The 15,877-nt window shown below is 40.6% G+C and overlaps 1 protein-coding gene across 1 annotated transcript; it reads left to right on the plus strand.

The window, feature by feature from the left end:
• Positions 1-4,670: 4,670 nt before the first annotated feature.
• LOC125228221 (odorant receptor 13a-like) lies at positions 4,671-15,353 on the plus strand. Its single transcript, XM_048132713.1, has 7 exons — positions 4,671-4,721; positions 8,767-8,874; positions 8,964-9,460; positions 9,638-9,740; positions 10,086-10,181; positions 11,165-11,320; positions 15,242-15,353. The coding sequence occupies exons 1-7, from the start codon at positions 4,686-4,688 to the stop codon at positions 15,293-15,295; spliced, it is 1,050 nt and encodes a 349-aa protein (XP_047988670.1). The 5' UTR covers positions 4,671-4,685; the 3' UTR covers positions 15,296-15,353.
• Positions 15,354-15,877: the final 524 nt, after the last annotated feature.

Genomic DNA, 15,877 nt, shown 5'->3' on the forward strand with positions numbered 1-15,877 from the left:
ACACCGATCGACGTTTTCCCAAAATAAACAGAAACTATTATCAGTAAAAACTTGAAGTAGGTAACTACTAAATTAGAACAAAAAAAAACAAATAAAGGATGACGAGATTGAAGCTTTTAATTGAATATAGGTATATAGTCGTCGATTTGTAATGGCAAATGGAAACTACTTATATGTACACATTAAGAATGTCAAATTTCAAGGTTTCGAATATCTGTCCAAAACCCTTGTAAACCCGATCAGTAATCTTGTGACAGCTTAGCTGCTAAGATATCTACAATTTCGCGAGGTGACGGAAGCCCCTGGCGACCCAAGAACGTGACTAGTGAACCACCAAACACGTTGGTTTGCGCGTGGTACGCCCAATAAACAAGTGGGTAATTCAAAACAAAGGGTTTTTAGACGGATTGTAATTTATTCTTGGAACCATACTACTCGTACCCAAATACTTAGGTAAGTAAGTAAGTAATAGAATAACAGGCAGTTATACATTGCTTTTATCTATTATGAATCACAATTCTGCAACCCTTGTGATGAGACATGGTTTGCTGCACTTGCTGATAAGAGACAGAAGCGACGCCAAGGTGGTTCAGCGCCGATTTTCGCAAACTTCTCCTGTCGGTCCTGCGGTAGACTACGTCGGTCTGGCATCGGTCTATTAAGTCACCAAAAAGGTGCCTCTCGAATGTTACATCATAAACCGTCTGCAATAGACGTTAAAGCCAATGTTGATGATCTATATGAAACTGAAAGCTGGCATGTATGCACGCTTTATTACCTAGATTCGAATCATGTTCATCTATAATATGGAATAAGTACCTATGATGTAACGATCGTCACTAGACCTCCATCATATTTAATCTAATTTCCAAACGTGCAGAATCGCGTGAGTGAATAATAGTATGTGCTCGATGTCTCGCACGCGAGCGATCACGTGGAAACCCTGATGCCCTTACTGGACTGGTTTCCACCAGGAAATAAGTATTAGTTACTATTATGATGCTGAAATTGTTTTGCTTTTGGGGGGAGGGCTTTGCTTTTAGTATATTTGAGAGTTGGTTTTTTACGTGTATACTCGTACTACGATACGAGCTTACTTTGACACTAACATATTCGGAAGTGCGTAGGTACTTTAGCTTACTTTGCTCGTAAACTTTGTTAATTGCAACATAATTATTTCATGAACCATATTTAGCCCAGGAGTGCTCGTTTTTTAGGGTTCCGTAGTCAACTAGGAACCCTTATAGTTTCGCCATGTCTATCTGTCCGTCCGTCCGTCCGTCCGTCCGCGGATAATCTCAGTAACCGTAAGCACCAGAAAGCTGAAATTTGGTACCAATATGTATATCAATCACGCCAACAAAGTGCAAAAATAAAAAATGGAAAAAAATGTTTTATTAGGGTAACTCCCCCCCACATGTAAAGTGGGGGCGGATTTTTTTTTTCATTCCAACCCCAACGTGTGATATATTGTTGGATAGGTATTTAAAAATGAATAAGGGTTTACTAAGATCGTTTTTTGATAATATTAATATTTTCGGAAATAATCGCTCCTAAAAGAAAAAAAAGTGCGTCCCCCCCCCTCTAACTTTTGAACCACATGATTAAAAAATATGAAAAAAATCACAAAAGTAGAACTTTATAAAGACTTTCTAGGAAAATTGTTTTGAACTTGATAGGTTTAGTAGTTTTTGAGAAAAATACGGAAAACTACGGAACCCTACACTGAGCGTGGCCCGACACGCTCTTGGCCGGTTTTTTGATAATATTAATATTTTCGGAAATAATCGCTCCTAAAGGAAAAAAAGTGCGTCCCCCCCCTCTAATTTTTGAACCATATGTTTAAAAAATATGAAAAAAAATCACAAAAGTAGAACTTTATAAAGACTTTCTAGGAAAATTGTTTTGAACTTGATAGGTTTAGTAGTTTTTGAGAAAAATACGGAAAACTACGGAACCCTACACTGAGCGTGGCCCGACACGCTCTTGGCCGGTTTTTCCTGATATAATGAGGTCGGTTCAGGAGCGTCCTTGCGACATGTCGTAAGTCTGAAACTATTGAAGTCGAATAGTCTTGATTTTATTTGGACGTTGTCTAACAATAAAATTGTATATTAAAATATTACTTGTTATGTGGAAAATTGAGTCTTGAGGGATTTAGTCAAATCTGTAGAGTTAATAACATTTTGATGATTCAACTATTGAAAGTTTGCACGGAACCCTCGGTGAGCGAGTCCGACTCGCACTTGACCGGTTTTTTTTTTCACTCCAACCCCAACGTGTGATATATTGTTGGATAGGTAGGTATTTAAAAATGAATAGGGGTTTACTTTATACAAACGTTTTTAAATAAAACTAATATTTTCGGAAATAATCGCTCCTACTTTTAAAAAATATGAAAAAATCACAAAAGTAGAACTTTATAAAGACTTTCTAGTGAAATTATTTTGATCTTGATAGGTTGGACAGTTTTTGAAAAAAATACGGGAAACGGCGGATCCCTACACTGAGCGTGGCCCGACACGCTCTTGGCCGGTTTTTAGGGTTCCGTACCTCAAAAGGAAAAAACGGAACCCTTATAGGATCACTTTGTTGTCCGTCTGTCCGTCCGTCCGTCCGTCTGTCAAGACCCTTTTTCTCAGGAACGCGTGGAGGTATGAAGCTGAAATTTATATCAATTACTCAGGTCTACTGTCCCTTGAAGCTGTGAAAAAATCAAACTTCTAAGCCAACGCAATCAAAAGATACAGCCGTTTATGCCGCAAATAATAAATTGAAATTCATACCAAATACTCAGGTCTATAATACCTTTAAGCTGTAACAAAATCAAACTTCTATGTCAACGCAATCAAAAGAAACAGCAATTTGTACGGAACCCTCGGTGCGCGAGTCCGACTCGCACTTGGCCGGTTTTTTTTTTCTTTATGCCCTCGGAGACATTATTTAACAATTTAAATACCTAATTCATTCAAAATAAGCACATATAAGTAGGTAGTTGAGTTTTACATAATAGAGTAATTTAATGAATTATCTATAAATCGACAACATAAAGGTACATAAGTTGTAACGTTAATGAGAGTGTGAGTGGCTAAGCGGCTGCTACATTTCTCAAGACGGCGAAAGATATGAAAGGATTAGCACATTTCCTATATTCTAATAGCATAATATTTATACCAGGAAAATAACAAGGCAAGTATGTAATAATAAGCCCGTTTACAAATTATCGTACAGCAAGTACCTTTAACGCTAATAACACGCGACTAGTAACTATCTAACGATGGTTTAACGTGGATATGATTTCAAGAAAGTTTGGTATCAAAGTGTAAGCTGTTTAAGTATGGATTTCATTAGACGCATCCACATTATTCATAGCGTTTGATGATAATTAAATAAATAACAATTTCATCATCGCTTTTGAATTTTCACATTCTACTTAAGTCTTAGCAAACATGGACACGTTTGAGAGGCGAGAGCCCCGTGCATCGTAAGGGAAAATCCTATCCATAATGCTGTTACTCGTTTTGTCTATGTCTATTCCGAATGACGGAAATGCTCTGGTAATTCCGAAAGGGGAATCTTTATATGATGGAAATAATGGTTATTTTATGCGACTTTCATAATTAGACGACTTTCGGAATTGCCCTAATGCACCTTACATAGTACTACTACTTTTGTACATAAAAATTTACAATACACGTCTAATAGTTAGTTAATATGTACAGTCAGCCAAAAAAGTGGTTTACCACTTTTCAACCTTATATGTTTAACACTTTCGAAACCGGGCTCTAGAGTTTTCGAATACGGGGAAACCCATGTGGCTAACGACGGTGTGCCCGACAGTCTTCTTGGTTGAACATAGTAGGAAAAGTGGTAAACCACTTACTTGTTGACGTTCACGAACTATGAACTGTTAGGAATAAAATCCCATCAATGACCGAAATGAACTGAATCTTTCCGTGGTCTGAATCGGTCTTTGCTCATTTAGTTCATTATAGGATCGGCGAGCGCGAGCGGTTTGGATCGAGAACGAATGTGTGACTGCGCCGACCGACCAAGAGCAACAAAAAAGTCAAGAGAGCTACTTTAGCAGAGCAACAAAAACAGATCATATATTTTCATATTAAACTTAGCGGTTGAACTCAGTGAAATCACTGACCTTTTAATCGCAGCCCGGAATGTAAGTTGAAGTCTATCTCGTTACGGACTATTCGTATCATTTTGACACAACTATTTTGACGGATCCCTATCTATTTCGTTCTGATCTTTTCGACTTTCGCCGCAGTGGTCGCTGGTCTGGCTGAACTAAATGAGCAAAAGACCTAAAAGAGCGAACTAGTTCGTGGGAGCGATTGAACGAGATCGGAGCGCTCCGATCAACGAACGAAACGGCACAAGCCTAGTTGACCGTACACATAATACTTACTACATAGCATATAATATTAATGGATGTACGTATGCTTTTTCACAGACCACGAGACGCATTGTCAATAAGTTACATCAAAATACTAAAGGCATTTCTTACCATATCAGCTTCGTGGCCATACCAAATAGCCGGCGGCAAGGTTCACCCCCTATACAAGTACTATAGCTTTGGCCTTATACCTTTCGGAGTTCTCACCGTCAGTTTAGAAGTCTATTTCTTGGTCGACAACTTCCATGTTTTATCTTTCTTTGAAGTGGGGCACATGTATTTAACATTGTTTATTGCTATCTTGGCTATCGTAAGTATACATACACACAAATACATTAATAAGCAAACTGCAAGCAAGTTAATTGATATTGAGCATTAGTTGTAATATCACCGCCCACAATATCTCTGCTTTGCCTAAAGGTTGACTGGTAGAGAATGCTGTCTGGCATTAAGTCCGCCTTTTGTACTATAAGTTTTTCTTTTTTGTGTACAATAAAGATTAAATCAATAAATAAGTACACTTTTTTATTCAGCTTTTGTAGAGTATGTTTAGCTTTGTCTTTGACTTTCTACTTTCGTGTCTATGATATAACAGTTGAATAAATCATTCTTAGACCAAGCTAGTCATGGTTGTTGTTTATTTTAAATACTAATATTACATGGCGCAGTCGGTAGGATACGAACCTACGCTCCCAAAGGGAATCTGATTAATATGTATTACCCGTACATATTTATGAAAAGGTCGGTTCTTCACACCCAGTTCCACTCAGAAAAACCATCTCAACGCTAGAGAGCTGGAATGGATACAAAACAGACGTCAAAGGACTAGCAACCAATACCGTCTTGAAATGCATATTTTCAACACATGGTATACCGGAAGTATTATATTCTGATAATATGCCTTTCAATTCATTGACATTCCGCAATATCAGCAAAGAGTGGGGTTTCAAAATTGTGTTTTCTAGTCCTCATTATCATCAAAGCAATGGAGCAGCAGAAAAGGCAGTCCAGACTTGCAAAGTGTTTCTAAAGAAAGCAGCTGAAACAAAAACTGATATTGAGTTATTTCTGTTGGAATATAGAAATACCCCAATCATTAGTCTTAAAAGTTCACCTTCTCAGTTGTTGTTCAATAGACTCTGTAAAACTAAACTTCCTATAAATAATGTGCTCTTAAAACCAAAACTGCATAATGACATTCAAGATAGTTCACTGAATAATAGTAATCAAAACAAATTTTACTATGATCAACACACGAGACATAAAATGACATTTTCAAAGAGGGGCAAAATATAGTGTACAAAGAAAACGAAAATAGCACTATTTGGAAACCAGGTAGTCTACAAAATCACCAACAGCCCACGATCATAAAAGATTATTATGGAAATTTAAAGACTAGAAACTCGTGGTTCATCAAATTGGATAAAGGTAGAAAACCTGATCAACCTCATGCACAGTCGGCGTGGTCTCAGATTGCTGTTCAGCAGCCGCCAGCCGCTGACCTACTTCCAGCTCTAGCTCCTGAGACTGAGATGCCGTCAACGAGTGCTATAGAAGACCCTGCTCCTCTACCACTCAGAAGATCTAACAGAGATGTTAGACCTCCTACACGTCTTATACTGTTTATACTTTATTTTTTTTTTTTTTTTAAATGGAAAAAGCATTTATTCAAAAGTCATCGGTACATGTAAAACTAACTTAAAAATACTAATTAATATAATACTACTCTATTAAAACTAACATGACTATAAAACTAAATTCTATTCACAAAACTCGTTCCGAGCCCTCTCAGATGCAAAGGTGCCCATCACACTCGATGCGTTCCCACGCTGAATTGCGATAGACAGCCTTTGCATCAGAAAAGACCCGGAACGAGGGTCATGGCCTCTGTCGCTGAGCCGCCGCCCCAATTCGATCAAAAAGGCTCTCCCCTCCGCACACCAACACCCCGACGTCTCTACTGCCAACGGGACAAATAGATAGCGCGACAGCAGCGCCGAATATTTGTCGCGCTTCCGTGATGCTGCTAGTTCAGCCGCTGCTCCAGCAGTCCGGACTGTCCGGCCGATGTGCGAGGCGGCAAACGTGCTGACACACGTAGCGTCCCAGAGTAGGCACTTACCCTTCTCCCACGGTACGAGTGTCAGCCCGTCTGGCCTTTTTCCATCGGACCGGCTGAGGCCTGGAGGTTCTAACATGCACGGCACATTTGCCGACACAAGTGCTCTCCTAATAATGTCATTAAGGGCATGGTGCCGTGGAAACCTCCCCATACACCGACAACAACTCAACGCATGATGGCCATTACTCTCCACCATAGAGCCGCAGATGCATTTATGAGGTTCGCAAACATCGCAGCCCAGGCGAAGAGCGACAGCCACCCGCATTGAGTCGTTGTCGAGAAGAGTACCTATGTGCGGAGAGGGTAGTGCTTGTAGCCATGCACCAGCTTCAGGCCTTGCAACAGCCAAAAGTCTCGCCTTATCTGCACCTACAGCATTTTCCAGCAGGCTATCAAAAACCCGTCTCACACCTATTTCATCCCACATCCGTTGTATGTGCGGTTTATCCGGCAACGATGTATTTGGGTTTAAAGTCTGCCAGGCCGCCACAGCATCAGACGCGAAAGGAATCGTGGCTCTGTCGTCATTCAAAGATAGTATTTTAGTAACAAGACCCACGACCCCTCTGACGATGCTAAGAAGGCCGGCAGACTAATATCCCGAGCACGTCGTATACCCAATCCACCCTTCCGTATGGGCAAGGACGCTAGAGCCCACTGATCTGGATTTAGGGAGACATTTAACAAACGTTCCACCGATTCCTTCAATACACCGTCAAAGGAGTCGATGTGAACTGGGTGCAACCAGGTTGGTACGGTGCGCAGAAAATAAATAATTTTAGGCACAGCAAAACAAACCCGCAAAAGAACCAGTGCTACGTGTGCCGGAAGATCTTTTAATCTTTCCGCAGCCATCATAAGAAGCTGCCTTCTCTTATTAAAGGCTTCAGGAACAGCCTCTGAACAAATTGGAGAGCCCAGCAAAGATAAAGAGTGAGCCGACACTTCCTTGAGTCCAGGAAGCAAACTACTGAACACAGGGAAAGAAACACGGGACTCTACACTGCAGGGAAAAAACTCACATTTTTCAGGGTTTACTTCTAAACCCAGATCCCGAAAAAGTGGCAGAAGATTACGCAGGTCCTGCTCCACTTCGTTCGGCTTGCCCCCGAGCGTGCCATCATCCAGGTACCAAATGTTTAACGGCGAAGCTAGCCCAGAGATGACTTTCTGTATAGCCAGGCTGAAGACCAACGGACCCAAAGGATCCCCCTGCTGCGCGCCTACCTGGGAAAGGACAAGGGAGCCGTTGTAAAAAAGATTGGATGGGGCGGAATAAACTTGGAACAGGAAGGGATATAAAGAAGGCACCTTCTCCCTGACTTCTGACAACAAAATATCACGCTCAACCGAGTTAAAGGCATTTTTTACGTCGAGCTTTACTAGAACAGATTCTTTATTTCTAGGATCCTGTGTGAACGCTCGAGTCGCATGTATGGCAGCCTCACAACCAAGTCTAGTTCCAAAACCTAACTGGAAAGGTCGCATATATGCCGCCATCTCGTCTCGCACCGCTCGACACCCCAGTTTAGCCACTAATCGGCGAAATGTGCTACCGATTGCGATTGGCCTTAGCCCGCCATCTTTTTCGAAAGAGCGCACAACGACGCTCCATTAATATAGGGGCAAACTTCTGGGTTTAGCTGTCCACTAAGCAAAAAGTTGCATAACTTTGCTAGGCACTCCAGCAAGCGACCTCCACTCTCGCCCGCAGAGGCAGACACAAGCTCCTTCAAATGAACTGGACGGATTCCATCCACACCGGCAGCTGAACTGTTATTAAACGATGCCAAAGCTTGCGCTACGTCTTCTGGGCTTACCGTTAAGGCAGTGAACGACCTGTCTGGCTCTTGAGGGAAAACTAAAGGCCGAGACGGGACTGGATGCTTCGACTGCAAGATGGAAAGAGTCTCCGCGCTCGGCGGTGCCAGCCCATCATCCGACATAAGCACCCGCACTGCACCCGTAAGGTCTCCCTCAAACACTTTACACTCAACCGTCTTAAGAACAGAGGGCGGCCTCGTGGCCCCCTTTATTATTTTACTTTATGTTGAAAAGGGAGATGTAGAGTATGTCTTTGACTTTCTGGTTTCGTGTCTATGATTTAACAGTTGAATAAATCATTCTTAGACCAAGCTGGTCATGGTTGTTGTTTATTTTAAATACTAATATTACAGCTTTACTGTTGTTTTAATATTGTTTCTGTATCAAGTTCTCTTCGTCTGTTTCTAAGGCTCGATTATTTCTTCCTCTGCACCATCGATATGGAGAAATAGTGGAACGGTTTCTGCTTTATTTTCATCTTATACATTTCAAACATAAGGGCAGCTACTACTTTAAGGTCGGTGTCGGTATTTCATATTGGTTTTTGTAACTGCATCCATGATTCTTAGTATAAAATTAAATCATTGGTTTTTATTCTATTTCCAGATATATGAGAAGCTAGAATTGCTATCCCACCGCGCTGTAACAATAACACTGGCGTTGTCGATGATCTGTGCAGTCGCGTTCAACATGATGCCCATCATCAACAACATCAGTAGCGGGGCATACACGGATGACAACACAACTGTCGAGTTGTCCGTCTACTTCTCTTACCCAGGGTTTGACCCAGTGGAACACTATAAATTTGTCACAGTCTTCAACTTCTACGTAGTGTTCGGATGCGCCATTTTAGTTGGTGCTATAGACCTACTCATTTCGTTATTCGTTATTCAAATAATCGGCCATATTGAAGTGCTTAATAATAGTCTACTGACCTTTCCTAAGCCCAAGAACCCCACAGATATGGTAAACGCACGCAATGAAAGAACAAACCAGAATGTGGTTTGCGCCAACGTAATATCACCAATGTTCACAGCGACAGAAAATCTTATAATTAAGGAAAAAATAAAAGAGTGTGTTCAACATCATCTATTAATTGTAAGGTAAGATTCCTATTCCTGTTCACATACATTTTTCACCACTCGAACATTATGGACCTTTCATACCTTGAAACCCCAACATTCCACTTTTCGAATCACTAACTACGCTGCTGGTTTAATCGGAATGTTTGACTTCCTCTTTGACGTGGTAATTATTTTAAGATTATATTTTTTTTTTAGTTTTACAGATGACGTGTCGACGTTTTTCGGGCCGGTGTTAGCTATTTATTTTCTCTTTCACCAAGTATCAGGATGTATAATGCTCCTTGAATTATCAGCAGGTGTAAGTTCTTTTATTTTTTATGGCGGCTTTTAAGGTTTTCAAGGCAATGGAATTCAATAATGCCTATTTTACTGCTATCGAGGTGCATGTTATTTTTATGGGTTGTTTGTTACAGGAATAACTAATTACAGTAATTACCTATACCTAGCAGTAGCGGCTGGTCCATACAAGCCGATTCCCACCGGCTTGCCTAAAATTGATTATTAGTAAAGTACCTAATGTTACGGTAGGTTTCTTTTTGCTAAGTGTTGCCTAGCAGAAATTTTCACCAGCCGCCACTGATACCTAGGTAGTAGGTACGTCATTACGTCATCTTAATTTAGATTACAAATCATTATGTTTCAGGGCGCCGATGCTCTAACCAAATATGGCCCCCTTACAGTGACAATTTTTGGGCAGCTCATAATTATATCAACCATTTTCGAGATAGTTAACACCAAGGTACGTAAACTCCTTAATACCTTCAAAATCAACGATTATATTTTTTTAACCGCCTTCCAAATCTTAAGGGAAGGGGTTCTCAATTCGTCTGTTTTTTTTTTTAATGTTTGTTCCTCGATATTTCCGTCGTTACTGGACCGATTTTGAAATTATTTTTTTTATTGAATGTATATGCATACAGATTGGTCCCATTTTTCTCAGAACCCAGTTCTGGTAGTGGGATCCTGGAGAAATCGAGGGAACTCTTCAAATCTGAAAGGCATACATATGGTGATTTTTGTGTTTTTAAAGGAACAGCATGCATTTACGTACGGAACAGTGACATTTGGTGCAGTAAAACTCCTGATGATGGTCAGAATGGAACTCCTCAAATCTGAACGGCACACTTATAGTGACTTTGGTATTTTTATAAGAACATCATGCACTTACGTCCAGAACAGTGACATTTGGTGCAGTGGAACTCCTGATGATGGTCAGAACGGAACTCCTCAAATCTGAACGGCACACTTATAGTGACTTTGGTATTTTTATAAGAACAGCATACACTTACGTCCAGAACAGTGACATTTGGTGCAGTGGAACTGCTGATGAAGAGTGAGCCGGCCCTGGTTAGAGTTCCGTTCTGATAATCATTCTCATCTATAAGTACTTCAGAATCATCCAAATTTCAAAATTGGTTCAGAAATGACAGAGATATCGAATAACAAACATTAAAAAATATACAGACGAATTGATAACATAATCCAACATTTGAAAGTATTTATCACCAGAACCCCAAAGGAAGGCGGATTTTTTTCTTAAAAATTATTTCTAGTTAAAATTGGACTTTTGTAGATACCTAAAACAGTATTATATTTCATTGCTCGTATGTAGGTATTTAACTCTATGTCGGCTAAATTTGAAAGAGCTAGAAGCATTGTTTGCATATAGATAGAGCAGGGATTAAATCTCATTAAATGAAATTTCTTTCTTTGCAACTAAAGAGCGAGGTTCTTGCGACGACAGCATATTTAATTCCGTGGGAAAGCATGAACGTGTCGAACCGACGCTCTGCGTGCATGCTGCTGCGCCGCTTGCAGCAGCCCATCGCCGTGCGCGCGCTCGGCGTCACCGCCGTCAACGTGCAGACCATGAGCACGGTACGTTGCTGACCGAGCACCGCACAGCTGGTCCAACCAGCGCTGTTTCCCTCCTGCGGCTCATAGGCGTGAGCGCGCTCGGCGTCACCGCCGTCAACGTGCAGACCACGAGCACGGAACGTTGCTAACCGAGCACCGCACAGCTGGTCCAACCAGCGCTGTTTCCCTCCTGCGGCTCATAGGCGTGAGCGCGCTCGGCGTCACCGCCGTCAACGTGCAGACCATGAGCACGGAACGTTGCTGACCGAGCACCGCACAGCTGGTCCAACCAGCGCTGTTTCCCTCCTGCGGCTCATAGGCGTGAGCGCGCTCGGCGTCACCGCCGTCAACGTGCGGACGATGAGCACGGTACGTTGTTACTGAGCACCGATAGAGCACGTCGAGTGAGCGTGTCAAAGCCTTCTTCTTTTTGCCTCCTGCTGCGGCTCATCACCGTGCGCGCGCTCGGTGTCACCGTCGTCGGCTTGCAAACCATGAGCACGGTATATTGCTGATGCTGATCAAACAGCCACACAGAAGCGGCTAGAGCTGCAGCAGCCCATAGCCGTATGCGCTAACCGTCACCGCCATCAACGTGCAAACTATGAGCACGGTACGTTCCTGACCAAGAAACTAGACAGCGCGTCCAGTGAGCATGTCCAACCAGTGCTTTGTCTGCCACCTGCTGACGACCACAGTAAGCTGAGGTTTTGTCAAGATTATCTTCATTGTATTAACACTTTTGATACGCACAACTATAATGGATTGCCACACCGCATCTTTATACAGCCTATAGTAGCGTATACGTAAGGACGTGATATATTTTCATGCACCACCCACTACCTACTTGCTCTTTTCTACCATATTCTTATACAGGGTGTCCCATATAACCATAATCGGTCGCCGTTCCTACGCAAATCCTCCTATTTTGTGTACACACAGGTCTTCGGGTCTCAATGCTTAGTCGCAGTACGGTCGACGTTTAGTCGCGGCGACCCAAATGGGGACGATTGGTAACAGGCACAAATGGTCACAGAAGTGACAGAAGTGTGCACTACGCGTGCACACATTGTTACCGTTTGGCGACTACTTTCCCTCATTCGTTCATTTCATTCTTTTCAAATGGCGACTGTCAGAGACGTCAAAGTAAAAAAGAAATAAAATCATTTGACATTAAAATGTAATGGCGTAAGAATTTGTTAAAGATAAATATTGTTTGCATTTGTAATATAATGTGGGCTAATTACCATGGCCAATTAAATTGCTCGAGTAATTTCATAAAATAAGTCTAAATTTATCAACGCGCCATCAATTTACCTCAGTTTAACCAGTAATAATATTATTGACTACTCGGTGTTTGCGTGTTATGTATATTGATTGGTGAAGTTATAGTGCTCCGGTGCATATACTATACTGAAATAATAAAAATAATGGCTAGAAAACCAATAAAGTTGTTAAAATATGGATTAAGACGGTAATATTCCATGTAAAAAAAAACCGGCCAAGAGCGTGTCGGGCCACGCTCAGTGTAGGGTTCCGTAGTTTTTCGTATTTTTCTCAAAAACTACTGAACCTATCAAGTTCAAAACAATTTTCCTAGAAAGTCTTTACAAAGTTCTACTTTAGTGATTTTTTTCATATTTTTTAAATATATGGTTCAAAAGTTAGAGGGGGGGGACGCACTTTTTTTCCTTTAAGAGCGATTATTTCCGAAACTATTAATATTATCAAAAAATGATTTTAGTAAACCCTTATTCATTTTTAAATACCTATCCAACAATATATCACACGTTGGGGTTGGAATGAAAAAAAATATCAGCCCCCACTTTGTATGTAGGGGGGGTGGGTACCCTAATAAAACATTTTTTCCAATTTTTTATTTTTGCACTTTGTTGGCGTGATTGATATACATATTGGTACCAAATTTCAGCTTTCTAGTGCTTACGGTTACTGAGATTATCCGCGGACGGACGGACGGACGGACGGACGGACGGACGGACGGACGGACGGACAGACAGACATGGCGAAACTATAAGGGTTCCTAGTTGACTACGGAACCCTAAAAACAGTCGCCAAACGGTCATCAAACGGTCGACAAACGGTCGCAAAATGGTCGCAGCGTACACGCGTGACCGAAAGCAGTGAATATTTATTATATTTTCAAAATGGCTTCTTGTATTAATTTTTTCCAGGTATCCTCAACCTTTATAAACAATTAAATATGCCGTCGTACTCAGTTGCCCTCACTAAAGAAGATTAAAAAAAAATTGTAACGTGCGTACCGAGCTGCTGGGTTGTAAAGGATCGGGGATCATATGGTCTTCTATAGAGCAACTAGTATTTTGCGGCATTTCACAATTGACACTTGTTGAAGTAGTCGTCATTAATATTACTATCAACATTAATTTCAGCGATCTGTACTTCTTTTGTCAAGATTTTTGTTTAGATAAGTGTCTACAAATTTGTAATGTTAAAGAGACATAAATAAAACGTAGTAGAGTAAATAATGTGTTTTTTTTTGTAACCCAAACAAAATACTTGTAGATACGAGTGCGGAAAAGAGGAAAATCGATACGAGTAGCAATAAATTAATACACGAACGAAGGGAGTGTTTTAAATCGACACGAGTTGTGAATGTCCTTTTCGCACGTGTATCGTACGACGATTTTCAGTACCTAAATCTAAGCTAAGAGTTTCGACCAGACAAGAAATGAATCATTGCTTGATTTGCTCGCACTACTGCGTTAAAAAAAGCAGCATCTGTACTGAAAAAACTATCATTGCGCAACAGAAATTCTATTAATATCACAGTAAATACTCTATTTCATTTGATTCCTACTTTTATTGTGTAAAGCAACACTACACTTCATTTTTATCAATAAGAATTAAAAATTATATATTTAATACATTAAGTAACTATAAAGTGCTTATCTATTTGTATTATCATTCTGCACTTTTCTTAACTTTCCCACATTTCTATAAAATGTCGAAGAGTGCTTAAATGGTCGTCGTCGTTTATTATTATTTAATTCGCTCATATTTAAATTATTCAAAGCAACCAGTCCACAACTTCACAAGACAGTTTGAGAAACCTTTGTATTTCAGATTGTCATTTGCGGATACAGTGGTTTAGGAGCAGTTCGGTAATCAGACCTACACATGTGTGTACAAATTCTATCAATGTCACTGTCAGAAACCGTTCTGACAGTGACAATGACAGCCACAAATTCGTCCACATGTTGTTACCGTTATGTGTGCAAACGTCGACTAATAAAGTGTCGTTAAAAGTCATTCTGACAGTGACATTGACAGCCACAAATTCGTACACATTTTGTTACCGTAACGAGTGCACACGACGACTACATTTTGTTATTGTATCAATACGGTCGCATTGTTTGCACGACGTTACCACGCGTTATGTCACATTTGACAGTTAGTTACTGATTTGAAGATTTTGCGACTGAAATGGTTGTATGGGTGTCCCACGGCGATGCCACATGGAGGGAAAGTACCTTAAATATCGTAGATAGCATATTTTGCTGAAAGAAGACTTTATTTTATTTTCAAAACTTAGTAAATGTGCATTCAATTTTTTTTAATTTTTGGTATGAGGACTTATACAGGGTGTATTTTGATAGCGGGTCAGTAAGGCCGGTATGAGATCCCGTAGTCCTACATGAAAATAGTCTTAGGGGACCATCCATCAATTTTAAATTGATGAAAAATGGCATTTACAGATTTTGGAAAAACATACAGGATGCGAGAAAAAGGGCATTTTTGACAAACTTTTTTTAGGTACTTTCCCTCCATGTGGCATCGCCGTGGGACATCCTGTATATTATTGCCGAGTAAACGGAGAGTTCAATTACTTAAAACCTTTCGATTGTCATTCACGTAGATATCTTATTATTAACAAATGTATTTTGTATTGTAAATTTTCAGATTTTAAAGACGTCCTTCAGTTACTTCACCTTCCTCAAGACCTTGAATGACTAAATAACAACCACCTTGAGCCAGCACCGGCTTGAACCATGGCCACCAGAGCTTGCCTAAAATGTTACTTGTGAACTTCATTAATTACATAAAACCTAGAACAATTATATGCGATGCACTTATGACAAATATACCTAATCGTTTCGATAAAACTATTCCTACAATCTTTAACATCATTAGTCCTCGTAGGGTGTACAAACAGTACAAACACTCAAGCAGATGAGAACACCTACATGTGAAATTCGAGTACTCTTATAGTAATAAAAGTAAGTTCCAAATTCAGAATCAGAAGAGTTCGCCGAGCTTAATAGATTGGACCCATATGACCCGCTGCACGCGTCACTTGAGCCACACACGGAAGCGCGGCTCATCCCACCCCCGCCCGAAGGCCTCACGTTACAGGTTCAAGAGCAATCCCGCACGTGTGCGTGTACGAGTAGGTCGCGTAATACTTCCTCTTTTAATCAATAGGATTAGCCGAGGATCCTTCCAACTTAACTAATGCCAATATTGAAGTTCATGGCTACCGCGGTATCCACTTACTTAATCCGATCCATTACGATAATGAGGTTGAAGAACTGTATG

This window comes from Leguminivora glycinivorella, chromosome 1 (assembly GCF_023078275.1).
Source record: "Leguminivora glycinivorella isolate SPB_JAAS2020 chromosome 1, LegGlyc_1.1, whole genome shotgun sequence".
NCBI classification, from domain to species: domain Eukaryota; kingdom Metazoa; phylum Arthropoda; class Insecta; order Lepidoptera; family Tortricidae; genus Leguminivora; species Leguminivora glycinivorella.